Source organism: Ambystoma mexicanum, chromosome 1q, assembly GCF_040938575.1.
Source record: "Ambystoma mexicanum isolate Mex_15411 chromosome 1q, UKY_AmexF1_1, whole genome shotgun sequence".
NCBI lineage: Eukaryota > Metazoa > Chordata > Amphibia > Caudata > Ambystomatidae > Ambystoma > Ambystoma mexicanum.
In genome coordinates, this window is record NC_090922.1 from 1187156331 (window position 1) to 1187176225 (window position 19895).

General features: G+C 43.4%; 1 protein-coding gene across 1 annotated transcript; it reads right to left on the bottom strand.

Moving 5' to 3' along the window:
• Positions 1-6606: 6606 nt before the first annotated feature.
• On the bottom strand, positions 6607-6981 carry LOC138561322 (uncharacterized). The gene has a single exon (XM_069642759.1). The coding sequence runs from the start codon at positions 6979-6981 to the stop codon at positions 6607-6609; it is 375 nt and encodes a 124-aa protein (XP_069498860.1).
• Between the last annotated feature and the right edge of the window lie 12914 nt (positions 6982-19895).

Here is a 19895-nt window from a genome sequence, read left to right on the forward strand (position 1 = left end):
ACACCTTTGTTCCCCCTAAGGCCGGCCCACTCCTTTTCCCGACTCGACCTTGCTCTTATCTCCATTCCCTACCTTCTTAGGAGTATTTGGACAAGTACGGATATAGTGTCCTGGCTGGCCACAATACAAGCATAAATTATTAGCCTTTCTCTGTTCCTTTTCTGTGGTCGATAATGGTCCCCTAACTCCTCCAATCTGCATAGGTTCCCCTTCACTGTTTCTGTTCACCCTACCTCTATCCAATCGTACAAAAGGTACCACCTCGGATTTTTTCCTATCTCCCTTTCGCTCATTCATTCTATGATCCAACCTTAATGCTAAATCAATCATAGCTGTACATGTGTTGGGTTGAGGCTCCACCTGTGCCATGGCGTCCTTTAGTTCTTCCTTCAATCCTTGATAGAATAGAACAGTTCGTTTATTCTCTGGCCAATCTGTTTCGATTATCAGTCTATTAAAGTGGGTCACATACGAAACTAGATCTCTGGTACCCTGTTTTAAAGCCAATAACTCCTTGTCTTGCGCCAATGACACTTCCCTTCGATCAAATAATCTACCGAATTCAGCCTGGAAATTATCCCAATTATACAATAATTGATCATCTTTTTGTACCAAAGGCATCGCCCAAGCAGCTGCATCTCCTGTTAGGTATGAAATCACAAAGGCAGTTCTTGCTTGAGTAGTCTCAAAGGCTGATGGTTTACACAAAAAATGTAATCTACACTGGGTCAAGAACGTCATGTATTTTTTTGGATCCCCAGAAAATCTTTCCGGTGGTGCTAACGGCACACTACTGGGTGCTTGAACCACCACAGTGGGCGTTCTACTTGTAGACGACCCTGCTTCCTCCAATGGTGTCCCTTGTGCTACTAATCCTTGCACTTGATTCTTCAACGTACTAGATTCCTGCCTTACATGTATCAATTCCACCTGAATATCTTGTAGTACCTTTAACACTTCTGCTAAAGAAGGAGGGTTATCCATTTGGCCTGGGTGGTTCAGTACTCCCGAATACGGGGGCTGTTGATTCTGTCAAGATCTCTGAACTTAAGGGAGAGTGGGTTTCAATCCTCTCTCCCGAACCACAGAAGCCGAATGGATCGACCCCTCCCACCGTGGTTGGCACGGGCGCCTGACTTTAGAATTACAGGTAGCCACGTGGCTGCCAATGGGGGGAAGACGGAGTTAGGGAAAGGGGATGGATAAATAAGGGAAAGGAAGGGAGAACAAGACATATACAAAATAAGAACACCTAGTTTAATTGAAGGAATTCTTCAATTATTACTCCTGCAACCTGACCTGACTCCTGAATTCACGTAACCTTACAAAACCTTGTGCGTATACAAAGAAAACCATTTGCATTAGAGAACATGCCTTGTCAATATTGTGTGCATAACCTTGTCCCACCCAGATACTTCATAATTCATGAAACAATGCACTGGGAAGGCACCTAGTATCCATGTAACAGGCTTACTAACAAAATATCTCTCTTGCATTCAGCAAAATTAGCTTCACAAAAATGGGGGCATCATTTGTATTTTACAAATCACTGTCACAGACCAGCGTAAACATAACTGCATTGAAAGTCAGAGATTCCCAAAATCCCCGCCGTATCTCTGCAAGTCACTAAACTTAACACAACTTAACTTTATGGCCCGGGGAGTCATCCGTGACTGACCCGGACCTGAAGAGAATGAGGCAATAAACAAGTTTTCACCGCCGCAGCCCAGCAAGTAAAATAAACATAGGCACCACTTAGCTTTATGGCCCGGGGAGTCATCCGTGACAGACCCGGACCTGCAGAGAATAAGGCAGTAATCAAGTCTTCATCGCCGTAGCCCAGGAATCAAGATTTCACACGGCATAGCAAGCGTGATTCCTTCACGCCTTCTCAGCCTTCTGCTTTGCTCCTGCCTGCTGCCGTCGCCGCCGCCGCCCGTGCTCTCCATTCATTAATCAACAGCACTGAAGCATGGGCGAGCGGCCGTTATGAAGACCCGCACTAATTGCAGATCACTAGCAGCTGTGACCTAACGGCCCCCTGAAACTACAATGCCTACTGGGAAGTGTAGTTTCTCCGTACCTGCTTTCGTTTACTCCACAATCCTTTATTTCTGACAGTAAAGCCTCAGCAATGGAACAATCAAGTGATGGTAGAACCAAACAGATCGCGGCTCTGAATAAAACCTCAGGAAGTGAAAAATCTTACAATTGCATATGACAAGTATAAATGCGAAGTACCACACAAGAAAGTTGAATATACCATTCTTTTAGAACAGTTCATGATCCAAGACAAAGGTCTCCAAAAATTATCTTTTCATCCAAAACACCAATTTGATCAGCAAGTTCGTGAAAGAAAGCAGCAACTTCGAAAAGAACTAAGACAACACAAAAATCTTAAAGGCGAACAACAAAAACAAGCAAATAAAACCAGTAAACAAAGATATAAAAACTGGCAAATTTCGCACAAAGCGATCATGTACCAGCAAGATAGCGAATTAATGCTGGCCAGTCTTAAAAATAAAAATTCTTGTGATTTTTGGAACCTGGTAAATAACATCGAATGTCGCCAAGAAGCAATCCAAACCAACATGGTGAGGGAGAGTGAGTGGGTCAAACATTACCAAGCTGTATATAAGAAAAAAAGTATCTCGGTTGACCCCCCTCTGCCACAACTAGCAAAATGGCACTTCCAATTCGAAAGAGAAGATATCTTAACTAGCATCCAACGAAGTTCCTCATCAAGAGCCCCAGGTCCAGATGGCCTAACCAATTTTGTCATCAAACAAAATCCGGATGAGTGGTCAAAGTTTTTGGTATCATTGTTCGCCTCAATTGCCAACGAAGGAAAAATCCCTACAAGTTGGAAAACAGCAATTATAATGCCAATATTTAAAAAAGGCGACAGAACTGATCCCAAAAACTATAGGCCAATTGCCCTATTGGATGTCTTGGGAAACATTTTTGCTATGCAATTGCAGCAACAACTCCTAAAGTGTATCCAAGAGTCCAACCATATAGATTGACGACAAGCTGGATTTGTCAAAGGAGTGGGATGTGGTCTAAACTTATTTATACTTAACATACTCAAAATGGATGCAATAAAAAATAACAGAAAAATCTATCTCGCATTGTGGACCTGTCACAAGCCTTTGACAGTATAGATAGAGAGTTACTTTGGAAAAAAATGTCCGATTGGAAGTGTCCAATCAGCCTACTATTGGCAATTAAAGCATTGCACACGGACACTGAGATAAAAATAAGGATGGACAAAAGTGGAACTTTATCGGTCCCTATAAAAACTTTTCGCAGTGTAAAGCAAGGCTGTGCCCTCGCTTCGATTGTTTTCAATCTGTTTATATCGGACTTGGGTGACACATATGAAAATGCAAACATCTACCCTCCAAAAGTAAACGGACAACCAATTAATTAGATACTGTATGCAGATGATCTAGTTTTGCTACACCTCACACCAATAGGTCTTCAACGGAAACTATGCATTCTAGATAAATACATACAACAAAATGGGCTGAATGTGAATACTCAAAAGTCAGAAATTCTGATCTTACAAGATATGCAGAAAAATAAAGATCCTATTGGGAAAAAAAAGTTTCCATGGAAACTTGGTGAAGGGAAGATTGACTTAACAAATCAAACAATGTACTTGGGCATGCTGCTGAGCTCGAGCCTAAATGATGCCCCATGGGTTGATAAAGTCAAAAGCAAATGTAAACAACTGACAGCACAAGCCTGCATCGTAAACATGAAATACGGTAAACATTCTATGTTACCTGTTTTGACCTTTTATAAAACAAAGGTCATACCGGCTTTAATTCATGGTGCCAAGAGTGCCTTTGGTTGCCCTGCTGCGGTGTGGGCTTCGTTGGAGCATTCTTTTTGGTCCAAAGTGCTGCGCTTGCCACGGGGTGTGCCCACAGACTGTATAAGTTATGAACTCAGTCTGCTATCTATCAACGGAAGAATAGCTTGGAACACACTCAATGAATTCCGCAAAATAACTGCCAAGAATCCGTAACCACAATATAACATCTTAAAAGACGTGATCAACGGACCATGTGACTCTGTTCTATCGCAGTGGGCAAGACGCTGTGAAAATATACTAGCAGATATAGGAGCAGACATGTCTCTACTTCAAGAAAATCCTGACAAAGTTAAGTCAATGCTTTGGAATCAAGATTGGATAGACACCGGTGATTCATGCAAAAAGCATAGAATCATGCAACTGATTCCAGTTGAAGAAAAAAAATTTAACGTGGTTCAGCCATACCTGCAAAAGTTTCCAGAAAAAAAAAAGAAGAGCAACATTTATGAAATACCGTTTAAATCAATTCCCTACTCGGGAAAACCAGAGCATTCGAGAAGCAGGAGGACTAAGTTCTCTGACATGCAGACTCTGTGGAAACGACACAGAAACATTAAAACATCTCACATTATTGTGTCCCAATTTGCATCAAGACCGTGCAAATCATCTGGGAAGATATATAATGGAAAAAGCATCACTGACTATGGAAGAATGGTGGAGATACTCTTTTCAGGACGCTGATCGTCGATTAACAATTGACCTAACGTTTTTCTTGGATCAGTAGAAAAAAAACTTAGAAATGCAGAAGTTACTTAATAACCTAGTATTTATGACTCTATACTACTCTGGTCTTTTAAGCAATTTAAGGATCTTTGTCTTCTCATGTTCTAATTTTAATTTTTCAATGGCATTTCGGAAACGTTCTCACAATTAATTCGGAAAAGTGACAGATAGAATGCTGCACCGAAGAAGTTCTTCCATTTTCCAGATGCTTGATGTTCTGATGGAAATGTGTTTTGATGGAATTGTTCTCATTCATTTTTAAAGGTTTGTAACAAACCAATAAAAAAATAAAATAAAAATTACAACACATCTCCCCCCTTTCATATACGCAATCATACAAAGAATTACATATACGCAATCATTACACACAACTCCTTCTCACCATCGCAATTCTGTCCTTGTTCCAGACTTGACCACCCAGGACCCGTACTGCTCCCTTCAAAACAGCAACTACTTTCACAGGCTCCGAATATAAGGAGTCTCCCTTTCTCTTAACCACACCCTTCCTGATCCTTACCCAATCACCACATTCTACTAGTAACTCCTTCTTGACTCTCTTTTCATTCTCATGCATTACCCATTTCTTTTTCTTTAACATCCTTCTCACCTCATCCACAACCAAATCAGACTCTCTACTTCTACCCAACCACGGGGGACACCACCGAATTTGGCTTACGACCTCTCATCAATTCAAAAGAGCATAACCTAGTGGTAGTGTGAGGAGCCATATGCAAAGACCACAGCCTATTCTGGATAGCCACCTTCTTGTCATATCCACACTCTTGAGCCATGCAAATACTCTCCATTACACACCTATTCATTCTCTCGACCACCCCATTAGTCTCGGGGTGGTACACCGCAGACCTCTTAAGTTTTACTCCACACTTCTTTAAATATTTGATAAAAAATTCTCCAGTAAATTGTGTTCCATTATCAGTGAGAATACTTTCCGGGACACCTTCTCTCGCAAATATCTCTTGGAGCACATCTACCATACTCTCCCCCGAAATTTCCCTCACAACCTTGAAATCACACCATCTAGAAAACAGATCCATGACCAACACCACAAACTTGCCCCTACCATATCCCAAATCAGCAGGACCTAGAATGTCCATGGCCACATCACACCACAACGCTGGAGGAACACCCACATCCACTATTGGTTGCTTTCTCGCTTCACTACCCTTGCCAATTTTAACACACATCGGACATTCGTTCAGTCGTCTTTCGACATCTCTGCCGAAACCCGGCCACCAGTAATCACATCTCAGAACTCCTTTGGTCTTGGAGACCCCTATATGACCACCATGAGCCAGATCAACAACTTTAGCTCATATACCTTCGGGAACCACTGCTCGTTCCCACCTAAACAACATACTGTCTGATACAGACATCTCGTCTCTCACCTCCCAAAATGGCTTCTCTCTTTCCAACAATTCAACTCTCTTAGGCCACACCGATGTCATCACATAAGTTATCACTCGACTCATCACCACATCCTTCTTTACTTCTTCAAGCCACTCCTCCTTAGAAACAATACCATCGGAATTTACGAACACCATCTCCATATCAATATCCTCAACCACGTTATACGACGATACCTTTAGTAACGACAAATTGTCCGCTAAAATATTCTCCCTTCCTGGGATCACTTCCATTTTGAATCGATAACACTGCATCCTAGTGACCCATCCAGCCACCCTGCGTGAAACTTTGTCCAGGCCCTTATTCTTAAAAATCACTTTGAGAGGCTTGTGGTCCATCCGAATAATTAAACCAGTTCCCCACACAAAATATTTGAACCTCTCTACCGCCCATTAGCATGATAAAGCTTCTTTCTCTAACACAGAGTACCGCACTTCTGTACCTCTTAATCCTCGAGACGCATGCGCAATCACTTCTTCAGACCCGTCATCACATATCTGTGATAGAACAGCACCAACACCGCCCTCACTTGCATCCACCGTGATGACAGTAGTTCTCCTCGAGTCAAAACAACCTTACGGCTGTGCTAAATTTATCTCATCCTTTATCCTTTGAAATTCCATTCCGCATCTCTCATTCCATACAAACTCAGCACCTTTCTTCAACAACCTTCTCATCTCTACCACCTTGATAGTATAATTCTCCACACATTTTTGGTAGAACTCGGTCATGCCAAGGAATGATCGTAATTCAGCGTTATTTGCCGGCTTGTTCACCTCCTTAATCAAGTTCACCAAACTCCCTTTCGTTTTCACCCCTTCACTGGACACCTCATGCCCCAAATACTCTACTTTGGACACACCAAACTCACATTTTTCCTCTCTCAACGTGATTCCTTTCTCCTCAAATATCCTCAACACAGTGTCCAACACTTTATCATGTTCCTCCATTGTCTCGCCACAGACCAAGACATCGGGCCTGATCACGACTTTGGTGGTAACGCCGGCGGTATTAGCCCTCCCGCCGAACTCCCCGGCGCTAATATCGGTGGATCACGAGTTCGGCGGTAATGTAATTCCCCATTCCCATTGAGCCCATTCGGGAATGCCCCATTCCCCATTGGGCTCAATGGGGAAAATTTGCGCTCTTACCGCTGGCGGATTTCCCGCCGGCGGTTATAGCGTGAATTTTCGGCGGATTTCCCCCCAGCCAAGAGCTGGGGCGAAATCCGCCGAAGTCCTCGTTTGGCGGACCCTTAAATACGGCAGTAATAGCGCGACTGCCGGATTTATGGGCTACTGCCAAAGTCGTGATGAGGCCCTTATCTTGAAAGCAGAAAACCCCTCTCACTCCTTTCAACAACCGGTCCATCACCTTTTGAAAGACTGATGAAACTGACACCAAACCAAATGGCATCCTCTTAAACTGGTACACTCCTTCATGTGTGATGAATGGCGTCAACTTTCTACAACCTTCCTCCAACTCCACCTGGTGGTAAGCTGACGCTGTGTCCAGTTTTGTAAATACCTTACCGCGCCCCACACTTGTCAACATCTCTCCCATGTTCGGTAGTGGATGTCTATCAACTAGAACACACTTGTTGAGCTTACGTAAGTCAATACAAACCCTCAGCTCGCCAGACCCTTTTTTTACAACCACTACTGGTGAGGTCCACTCCACCCCTCCTGCCTTTTCAATCACTCGCATCTGCAACAATTTCTCCAATTCTTTCTTAACACCAACCCTCAAGGGCAATGGAACAGGTCTTAATTTGGCAACTATGGTAAACTTCCTTTTTTTACAATTATCTGATGCTGGACTCCTTTTACCTTACCCAGAGTCTTCTTAAAAACTCTCGGATGATTCACCACAGGTGTGCACGCCACCTGTAACACTTGTTCTTCCTCATTAGGGTCAAGCCTTATTTTCAGATTCCTCTGCTCTCTCCATCCTAGCAAAGTGAGTCCCTTCTTGGTAACATATATCTTTCCTTCACAATGGCGACCTTTGAACTCGAATTTTCCCACAACATAACCTAACAACTCTATTCTGTCTTGGTTATATCCCCCAGGATTGATATCTGGTTTCAGTAACTCTCGTGTTTCACCCTTCAGTTCCCTTTCAAATACGTCTCTCGACATTAACATGATTTTAGACCCTGAATTGGCCATCATGCGTACATCATACCCATTCACTCTCACTGTAGCATACAGATGCTCACACTTATCCTCATTATTCCACACCACATTTATGGTATTAACACTAACATTCTGTAAGGGTAGCGTCACATCTTCATCCGATGATCTTGCTTCATCTTCCTCGTTGACTTATAACAACCTTCTTTGGTTAAACTGACCCATCTGATAGTTCTTGCAACAGTTTGCAAAATGCCCCTTTCTCTTGCATTTTGAGCAAATAGTTCTTCGCCCTGGGCACACCACTGATGCTGTGAAATGACTGCTGCTCGCACATCGGAAACATATTCTTTCCTCCTTTTTCTCTACTTTCTGGAAGTCTCCTTGTCTCTTTTTGTCTTCCACGATTCCACGTGTTGCTTGTCTGTCCTTCCCTTTTTTCTTACTCTTGGCATCAACCACATTTAAAATGTCCAATTTCCCTTCCTTTGACTCATTGGTTTCTTTCTTCGCCAATTTTGCCACACAAGCCAATGAATGCTCCACACGTCTTGCTATGTCCAATACCTCGTCAAGGGTGGGCTCATCCCTCAACCATAGCTGTCACGAATTTTATTCGATTTACAATGAGTCATAAATTGGTCTCGTATGTGCTCATCAAATGACCCTTGAAACTTACATGATAAAGCCAGATGTCGTAAAGCAGTCACATACTCCTCTACTGATTCCCTTTGATCTTGCATTCGCATACGAAAATTGAAATGCTCTAATATTGTGCTTGTCTTGGGATTGAAGAGTAAATCCAATTTGAGAAGGGCTGCTTCAAATTCATTCGCAGAATCACCACTTCCGTCTCCGGTTGGTTGTGGAAGTGTTTCAAAGATCCTTTGCCCTTCATACCCCAAAAAATGCAACAATAATGCAAGTTTTCTCTCATTGGAATATGAATTACCACGAGCCGCTTTAAGGTAATGCATGAAACCTTTACGCCACTGAGCCCATCATATTTTTGCAGGCCCTGGAATGGGCATGAAGACTGGAGGACAAGCTATATCCGGCAAGGCCATCTTGATTCACTTTTGACTCCCAAAGCTTTACAAGAGACAATGTTTTGTTTCTTTTCTCCTTGACAGACTGTAGACTCCGTGATCTTTGGACACTTTCTCACTTTGCCAGGTGAGATTCAACTGTATACAGATAAGTTCCTCTTCGATGTGCTTATTATAGGAGGAACTTGATATTCTCATATGTCTCTGGTGAGTATGTCTCTGGTGGCTGCCTGCATTGCCTGTCCCTCACACTCTCGCTCCCTGGATCCTTGTTCCCTGTGGGCCCTGTCCTTGTAATGTGGTTCTTCTTTGCCAGTGTCCACACCAAATGATTGTGTGATATTGCTTAGTGACCCCACACCAAATGCTTGTGTGTTATTGCTTAGTGACTGCTTAGTGACTCCTTTGGAATGCCCCTCCCTTTATTTTTCCTCCTTCCTCTTACAGACACCACTTGTGTCTCTTGCTTGATACGGATAGACTGATGCAGACACCACTTGTGTCTCTTGCTTGATACGGATAGACTGATGCTACTCGCACGTTGCCCGTTGCGAGTGCGCCTCTATACCGCGTAATACGGAAGAGCCCGGGACTAGCGTACACGGGCTCGCGCTGGAGCTGCAGCGGCCGTGGCTGCTCTCTGGAGGCCTCTGCAGCTGTGATTATGAATCGGGGAGTACTCGGAGGGGCGGGCGGGCGATCAAGGACCAGGGAGAACTTACTTGCTTACTTCCATAGCGTAGTTTCGGGGACACGTTACTGGCTCCCACGTTGGCCGCTACCACGCCTGGTATAAAGCAGACCGGCTTTGGTGCTGCTGGGGGTCCGCTTCAACATCCCATCCTCGTCGCCAATGTTACGATGAAGGCTACACGGGAAATAGTCTTTTACTTTGTGCTTTATTAGAAAGATATACCGTATAAGGACCCCCAGCACAGCCAGAGCATCCAGAGACAAAGCAGAAACTCTCCAACTGCTAACATTAGAATACTCTAAAAGAAAACAAGAACACTCTGACATCATTGGAACAGTAGTCAGAGAAAACTCCATCTGACATCAGATAATTCCATCCAAGTCACATTATAACACTTTCCTTCTGCACAATGTCCTTCCGCAGACCTTATCTTCAAGCTTGCGATCTCTCTGCTCGATTCCCCTGCCCCGATAGCTTCTGTCTGCTGTCCGCCACATTAGGTTTAGCTGTGGCATCAACCTTCCTCGGCCCAACCTCCCTCATGCGTCACTCAAAAAACCCATGAAGATGCCTCACCCATTACGTGCATGTACTTGTGAAACATACACAAACTTAAAACCTGCCAGCTCTGACACACTTTTCCATTGTTGCTCAAACTTCATAGTTTTGACTATTTCCTGCATGGGAGCATGCCCATGGGAGGCTTTTCTATTTAATCAGGTGCCCAGGTTCCCTGAAGTGCCAATTTTGACAGGCCCAATGATTGGTCGCAAGATGATCCACCAGACTCATACTTGATCACCTGACAGAGGATGGGCCCTCACTAGGTAATCCTTCTCAGGATGTATCCCTCATTTGATGAGTTTCAGGGGATGGTCCCTTTCGCCAATTGTGCGCTGATTGAGGGGCACACAGCAAGAGGGTGCTCATCACCTTAGCCCAGGCAGCCTGTTGCCACACCGCATATGTAGTGTTACACTCATGCATTGGAATGATCTGTGCCGCATTCCTGCAAATCAAGGAAAATGCCACAAATGGAAGAGGTGTTGGAGCAGGGGGGCAAGGCGTCGATGTAATGCTCATGCTCAAACCACCTGCTGTTCATCAGTAACTTTTCTTCTCCAAGATATCCTTCGAGGGTTCTTATCTGTATCCTGGGGATTCCAATCCTCATGTCTACTGCCACAAACCCAGCAAACCAGCTGCTCTCTGCCACATTTTGTTTGGGTTGTTGACACCAGGAAGCTACTGGGGAAGCCCCTTCAAGTGTTACTCAAAGTGTCACACACAACATTTTGAAATGTCACACATAAGCCAATTGCAAGTATATATATATCACACATACACAAACTGAAACCCTGGCAGCTCTATTTATTAATATGCATAGAGCTTGAATAATTGTGCCATATACTGTGATATGCGTGATCTAATTAGAGCACAATATAAACTTCATAAAATATTAAGCAACAGTATTATAACTATAATTTCAGTATCCGTATAACAGTATAAGAATAGTATAAGAGCTCATGCAACACAAAAATTATGCAACTTCTGTTAGATGGCAAAATATGCTATTGATATACAGTACTTGGATACCACTAAATTCTGGTCATTGGTATCGGGTAATTAGAAGCACAAGTGTGTCTAAATGCAATCCGATTCCAGAAACAGCCTGGAAATTGTATTTTTATGATCCATACAAACAATACCGATTTATTGGTGAATTTGTGCTTGGGTATTGATAGTTCACCCAAATAACCTATCTTTTGCTGCTGGCAATGCTACTTTAATAATGAGGCGATAGCTAATATTATAAAAAAAAACAAAAATCTGTATGTACTCTGGGGGGTTACCCAACAAAGACCTGAAAGTCTATGCAGAACTCTAGGCCAGGCCATTAAATATCTTATTTGATAACATTGCTTCTACCCTCCAATTTCCAAACACCTGGTCAAACTCATACATAGGCCCTCATTACAACCCCGGCGCTAAACCATGGCGCTATTAGCACCATGGTTGGTGCCGGTGTTGTAACGAGTCTGCCATGGTGGAATGGGGAAATACCGCCCCATTCCAAGGTTGGCGGGGCGGTATTTCCCCATTTCACCATGACCCTTCCCCATTCCCATTTTCGCCCCATAGGGCTCAATGGGACTGGGGAAGGCACTAAGTACGGTACCGCAAATTGCGGTACCGTAATTAGCACCGAGGTCCCTTTGCGGCACCCTACTTTAACGGCTGGTAAAACACCTTTTATGGCGCCGTTAACCCCTTAACGCCAGGGTCGTAATGACCACCATAGTTTCCATATATGAAAAGGTCTCCAGAAGGTTACTACAAAATTACCACCCTATTGTATTGTATTGTATTGTACTAGTCATTTATATAGTGGATTTTCCCATTTGTATGGCCTCAAAGCGTTTTGTGGTAGGAACGCCTTCGCAGACCGAAGTCCATGTATAGGAAAGTTCTTAGAGGAAGCTTAAGATGCGTGTGTGCATTTGGCCAAGAATAGGACTAAGAAGGGCTGGCTAGACTTCAGTAAGCAACCCTAGAGCTCAGGCATGTGGATGTGTGCTGAGGAAGGTCGCGACAGAGCGCTAGTGCAGAAAAGTCGATATGTAGTGTGAGGGGTTAGAAATGAGAGGCGGACACAAAGTTGTAGTATTTACAACATCAGGCATCTTTATTAAATTAAAAGGGTGGGATAAAGGCCCATCTGTCCCTATCCTAAAGAGAGTTTCCCTACTTAAAACTAAAACTAAAGATCAGTCTGTTTTGTCATCAAACTTATATACACTCCTTGTGTCCAAAATATTAATCTGACCCTCAACCTATAAGTGAATAACTAAGGCTATAAGGAAAGTGTCTCTGATGTAGGTTTGGCAGAAAGTGTTAAATAAATCCCCAAAAAATAATCTTTGGATCTAGAAGGTGGATTCCTTCCTCTGGATATCTCAGCTAGGATGGCAAAGTGTTTTTTTCAAATAATGACTTTTCAAGGATGGCAAAATGTCTTTTTCAAACAGCCACTTCCTAAGGATGGCAAAAATGTCTCCTTCGAGCAATAATCCCGTAACAGTGTCTCTTTTAAACCAATAACATCTTCTGGAGAACCTCCTGGTATATTCCCCTACCAGGAAGCCTTTAGTAGGTTTATCAGATCCCCTTGTATACTCTCCTGCCAGGTATCTTCCCACAATGTCTATGTTTCCCCATTTCTGAGTTTATCTGTGAGGAGAGGTTATATAGGAGAAATTAGGAATAAACCGTCTATATATCCAACTATCCCTAAAACGGCCCTGAACTCTTTCTTTATCTTTGGAGGAGGGGTTTCTTTCACTGCTTTGACCTTTTCCCTTTGGGGTGGAACTAGTCCATTCCTGACAACGAACCCAACATATTTTACTGCAGATCTAGCAAGATGACATATCTTTGTATTTGCAGTAAGTCCTGCTTTTCTTAGGGCTCTAGTAACCAAGTATAGATGGTACATTTGCTCTCTCCAAGTTTTGCTATGGATGATAATATCATCAATATATGCTCTGCAAAAGGAAGCTGGTTCTCCCTGTAAACCAAAATGTAGGACTTAAAATTGATAAAGACCTAGGGGAGTGGAAAAAGCTGTTTTTGGTTTATCTGCAGGATTGACTGGAAGTTGTCAGTATCCTTTAGACAGATCAATCTTGGAGAGATACACTGCAGTTCCCAACCTGTCAATAAGATCATCAATTCTGGGCATGGGATAGCTGTCAGAATTGAAATCAATGCAAAATATCCACAATTGATCTGGTTTAGCGACCCACACAATAGGGGCAGACCACGGCCTTTGAGAAGGTTCGATAATATTAGCCTTTTTCCAACTCTTCTTGAATGATATTCTTTCTACGTTCGGGTATAAGATACAGTTGTAAATGAATAACCTTTCCTGCGGGTACAGATATAATGATCTACCCCTTTTATTCTTCCTGGTTCTGTTCTATAAACATCAGGAAATTGACCTAAGAGATCCATTAAATCTTGTTTTTGATGTTGTGCCAAATCTGGAGGGATTAGAGTATTGGTGTCATTTCCATCAGATAATACACAAGTTATTATCACTGAAGTATCCTCAAAAGGATTTTCTTTCCGTTCCTGGAGAAGGTTCACATGATAGATGTGAGTCTTAATTTTTCTGCTAGGTTTGGTAGAAAGTATTAAAAATGAATAGATAAATCCAGCAAAAATGATCTTTGGATCCAGAGGGTGGTTCCCTTCCTCTGGATATCTCAGGTAACATGGCAAAAGTTCCTCTTTCAAATAATGACTTTTCAAGGATGGCAAAAGTGTCTCGTTCAAACAACCACTTCCTAAGGATGGCAAATAACCATCTTGACTCTCCTAATGCGGCTACTGTTCTCTTTTGTGACCTCTTTGACACTCTTTGCCTAACAAGCCTTCCCTCTGGCCCAACCCACTCTGCCGGACACCCTGTGGATGCTCTCATCTCAACTGACATCTCTCTCTTCAACCCTTTTACTACCCCTCTCTCCTGGTCTTACCACCCTCGCCTCTCTTCCAACCTTGACCTACCCTGTCCCCTGATGCTGCCTTCACCCTCATTGCTAGTCTCCTTCTCCCTCATTCGACCAATGAAGCGTCTGTGAGTCACTGAATTTGCCTCTTCCTTTATCCCTCCTCCTCCCCCTTCATTTGACTCTCCCTCTGACCTAGCTAACCGCATCTCTCTATCCCTAACACCCTGGACATCCTTGCCCCCATCATGAGGATCCGCATGAATCATGCCTCCAAGCGCAACTCTTGGTATGACTCTGACTTGGCAGCTTTGAAACACAAGTGCAAAGCTGCAGAGAGGAAGTGGCAAGCATCTAGCTTATCCTCTGACTAACTGGCCAGCCGCCTACTCTAAAGGCAATACCGTCTCGCCATCTGTTCCAAGAAGAGGGCTCAAGTCCAAGCCTGCATCTCTGGAGCCTCCAATAACACAGCTGAATCCTTTAAAATCTGTAAGGAACTTGCCAATCCCCACAGTCTCCTCTTCCCCTCCTCCCTCCCAGCTCCTCTGCTCTGCATTGGCCACCCACTTCTCCTCCAAAACTCTGGATATTCTGTCCTCTCTGTCTTCTGTTCCCTCAAATCCCCTTCTCTTGTCTCCCTTGGTCTACCTCTTCCCTCCTCCCATACTCCTCCTCTCCCATGGCACCAGATGAGATCTCTAGAGTTGTCCGCTCTATGAAGGTCTCCTCTAAACAGGTGCTCTCCTGCTCCTCCAGAACCATAAAAGACAACATTGCCTCTCTCGCCCCTGCCATGGCTGACCTCTGCAACCACTCATTTGCCACTGGCTCCTTCCCACAACCCCTCAAGCACTCTCTTGTGCACCCTCTCCTAAAAAGCCATCTGCTGACCCTTCATGCCCGCTAACTATCGCCCTATCTCTATCACCCCTTTTTGGGCAAGCTCATGGAGAAGCTGGTTATCCCCCAACTGACCCTCCACACTGAGGTGGTCGGCTGCTTCCACGACCCCCAATTTGGTTTCAGGTCATCCAGAGGCACAGAAACTGCTCTTCTGAACACCGTGAAGACCTACTCTCTAATCTGAACCTACACACTTGCTCTGCTCTGATCCTCCTCAATGTTTCTTCTGCCTTTGACACAGTCAATCCCCCATCCACATAAACTGTCTCCATGCTACCCTAGGCATTACGGACAGGGCACTGGCATGGTTTACCTCCTTCCTTTCAAACAGATCGTAATGGATCAGAGACATTTCATTATAACTAACACCTGGAAAATCGAAGGAAAAGAGTCTAAAGAAGCCTTGCACAACAAGGTTCTAGCCTGGTTGCATCAGAGAACAGGTCCAGGGATGGTTAGACTCACTGACTTCATTATTATTCGCAGGATAGATCAGAGCGATTGGTGCTCGCAACCCAATAGTGACAGCATAATAGTGGGCTGTGGGGTTAGCACCCTACCTACTTTTCTTAGATGTTGCAAATATCTGCCCAAAGGTGCTTCGATCTGTAATCTGATTCTTTAAATGCTATAGCCCTTTAATGGATTCTTTCCTTTGTGCTCTCCATCAGCATAGCTATTGGGTTGTTGAGTAATGTATGATAGTTTGCCTTGTTGGAGAGATTGCTGACACTGCCACAGAGGATTCTGTCTGCTTCCCATTCTGAATTTTGCCTACCGCTTATGATGAGCACCGTTTATGTATTCATGTTTCTTTGTTTTTGTTCATTGTGCGCATGATAAATATAATAAAATGTAATAATAAAGTAAAGTAACAGACCATCCCAAGTGCAAATGGGTCCTTTTCTCTCCTCCACCTCACTCTCTACTTGTGGCGGGAGAGGGGGGGGTTGAGTTCCGAGGTATCCTACCTGTTAGGATGGGGAAAAAGTGTTACAAGGAAGAGGATACCACATCTCACGCTCTGGTGTTCCACTTCCACTCCCCAAAGACTCCTCATCCAGGTGATCCTCCCTCACTGGTTCACGCCCAGGAACTGCATCCAAAAGCAATGGCCGTGTCCTGGCCACTTAGATGACAGATCCCCAGGGACTAGCGGGTGAGACACCTTCAGGTTTCTCACATACACTTCCTCTATGCGATATAGCCGCATCTGTTGCACAGGGCAACCGAGAGATGAAATCCACGTTGCCTTGGTCTTTAGCTTTTCGGTGCTCCGCAGTGAAACAGTAGGGTTGCAGGTCTTAGAACCATTGCGTGACTACAGGGTTAGGGTTTTTTCATTGGCTAATCGAAACTAGAGGAGAATGGTCCGTGGCAAATGTGAACTTTCTTCCTAGGAGGTAGTAGCTGAGATGGATAATGGCCCAATTGATGGCAAGGGTCTTTAATTACAGCACAGAGTAATTTGTTTCACGTGGGAAAAGTTTGCGACTCGTAAACAAGATGGGATGTTCCAATCCGTCACAAATTTGTGATAAGACTGCTCTTAGCCCAGTAAAGGAGACGTCTATCTGCAATACACATTCTTTTGAGAAATCAGCTACCTTTAGGATCGGGTTCTGGCACAAGGTTTGTTTTAGGTTGTTGTAACATATATCATCTTCATCAGTCCAATGAACCTTCTGGGGGTCAGTGTTCTTTATTTTATCTGTCAGCCTGGCTGCCCTGTCTGAGAAGTTTGGGGTAAGCCTACGGTAATAACCGATGAACCCTATAAATGCTCTGAGAACTCTTTAAGTTTTAGGTGTAGGGGTATCTAGCACAGCTTTCACTTTCTCGCGTTGAGGTTGTACACTACCATTCCCTACAAAGAAGCCGAGGTATTTCACATCCGATTGGGCCAGTCTCCATTTGGATGGATTACAGTTAGGCCAGCTTCTCTGAGAGCTTGCATAATGTTAAAGAGATGGAAAAGGTTGTCTTCCCAAGTTTTACTATAAATGATGATATCGTCAATATAAGCTCCACAGAAATCAGAGTAGGGCTGTAATATTTTGTCCATAAACTGTTGGAAAGTGGCTGGAGCCCCGTGTAAGCCAAACAGGAGGACCTTGAACTGAAACAGTGCTAGGGGTGTTGTGAAAGCTGTCTTTTCCTTATCAGGAAAAACAATAGCTATGGTACTGGCCAGTCAGGTCCTTAAAATTGACCGTAAATATGGCCGATTTTCCATTAGACCTGCTTTACTCTTTTTCGAGGGGAAAATCGCACCGAAATTGATTTATGGCCTAGAGTTTGGCACTCGGTTAACCATTGCCAAATTGGATGCTATTGAAGGGGACATATGGAGACGGGTCTTACTCATCCCCAATGCAGTACCCCTGGCTGCGATTCGCTTCGAGCTAGGCTATATCTCTTTAACAGCACGAGTTGATTGGAGGAAGCTTCTGCTTTATGCTAAACTTAAGGCCCCTACTGCCAACACGTTATATGAATTGGTTGGCAATAACATTCACCGATCTGGATTCCTATATAAATTTGCTATGCTCTGCGAAGATATTTTGGCCAATATCAGTTCTGATCTAGAGCAACTAATCATTAATCCCACTAAAACTAAAATGAAGTTGTGGGACTTTGATTGGTGCCGGACTGTGGATGCTTTTCATGCATATACTTCCATGTCACACTTGGCTCATGAACATAAAAAAAGAGGAACTCTTTCTTCAATTCTTAAGATCTTCCCAAATCGGGATCACAGACAAACACTACTCAGACTGCGGTGGAATATTCTACCTACTCTGGATACTAAACTGAGGTGGAAACAGATTACAGCGGCTAACAGTCTTTGTAGATTTTGCTACTTAGTTCCTGAAACGGCTAAACACCTCATTCTGTTTTGTACTCATCTCAACGTCCTGAGAGACTCTTGTTTGAATGCCTTGAAATTACAATTTCTAGGTCTCCCGATTGACCTAGTATGGCAATGCTGTCTGTGTATTGGAACAAGTAGGGAGGGTCTGGCCTTATCCAGTTTTATTCGTAACCTCCATCTTGAATAGATATGCCTGTTGTTACCATGCTGTCTCAAGATATAGGTTAAAGATATAGGTTAATCTGCTGCTATTGCGTTTGTTCTTGCAATTTTATGAAGACTCTCTGATTCCTCCGCTGTTAAATAATTTCAAAGCTTTTGCAATATTCTAAATATGTAATTGTGTATTTATTCTATGTGTTAGTGCTTTTTGTAAAGGTTTAATAAAACCATACACAAATAAAAAAAATAAAAATAAAAAAAAATATCGAAAAAAGGAACATGGAGTCAAAGGCTACCCTTGCCAGTGACGCTAAGTTGGTTTGTCTTAAAAGGTGCAGTGGAGCTTTGGATACCGTATATCAGTATGCTCTTCCAGAAAAAGTGGAGACAGTTAAGTTCTGCAATTTATTAGTTCACATCCGATAAAATAGTATTTAAAATAACGACATATGCTGTCCTGGGCACAAAGGGGTATTGTATATAGATCACAATACTATGTACATATTTCAGTGGGTTAGTACAATTCAAGTGACTGTGATTTTATGTATTGCCATTAAACACCGGCTCCCGCCATTTCTTCGACTTGAACTCAAGATCGATCCTGCAAGGTAATACTATCCCTTGTTTTACCCCCTTTCTCTATATCACATTCAATGTGCCAGTTCCCTTGAACCACAAAACTCTTATGAATCTCTTCAGCAACCACAGAGATCGCCTATCCACTTTGCGGACTACAATCAACACTTCAGGCACTCAACCGCCGGCACCTTCAACAACAGTCATGACGCTTGAACTACCTTAGGTAGGCTGTTCTTCCTGCAGTGTCCCTCTTTTGAGCAATTTTACTTTTTCAATGAACCCCAGATCTAACACCCCATCCTATGTTTTTACCAATTACAGGCGCACGTCATTATCCTTATGGCACCTTTGGGCTCCAATTTCCCTCAGTCCTGACGACAGTGCGGTGCCATCACCAGCAGGTCACGACCACTCCAACCGCTGGTCTTCTCCACCTATCCACTGCACCAGAAACACCTCAATTGTTTGTGTGTCGACTATCCTTGTGTACTGCCTTATTATTAGCAATACATGAAATCACAGTCACTTGAATTGTACTAACCTACTGAAATATGTACATAGTATTGTGATCTATATACAATACCCCTTTGTGCCCAGGACGGCATATGTCATTATTTTAAATACTATTTTATCGGATGTGAACTAATAAATTGCAGAACTTAACTGTCTCCACTTTTTCTGGAAGAGCATACTGATATACAGTATCCAAAGCTCCACTGCACCTTTTAAGACAAACCACCTTAGCGTCACTCACAAGGGTAGCCTTTGAATCCATGTTCCTTTTTTTGATATATTTGCCTAAACCCTCCGGAGTCAGGCCCCCACCAAAAAATAGGGTTCTTTTGCCCTTACTGCATACTTCCCCTAGGACAACCCTTTGGTTGTCGGGCTGATTCATCAACATTGAATGGAGAGCGTCAATATCGTCAACTTTTCCGACGATCTCTATA

What these genes read in the sequence shown, in the direction of transcription:
- LOC138561322 (XM_069642759.1), bottom strand. Translation starts at nt 6,981, where the DNA reads ATGGAGGAACATGATAAAGTGTTGGACACTGTGTTGAGGATATTTGAG.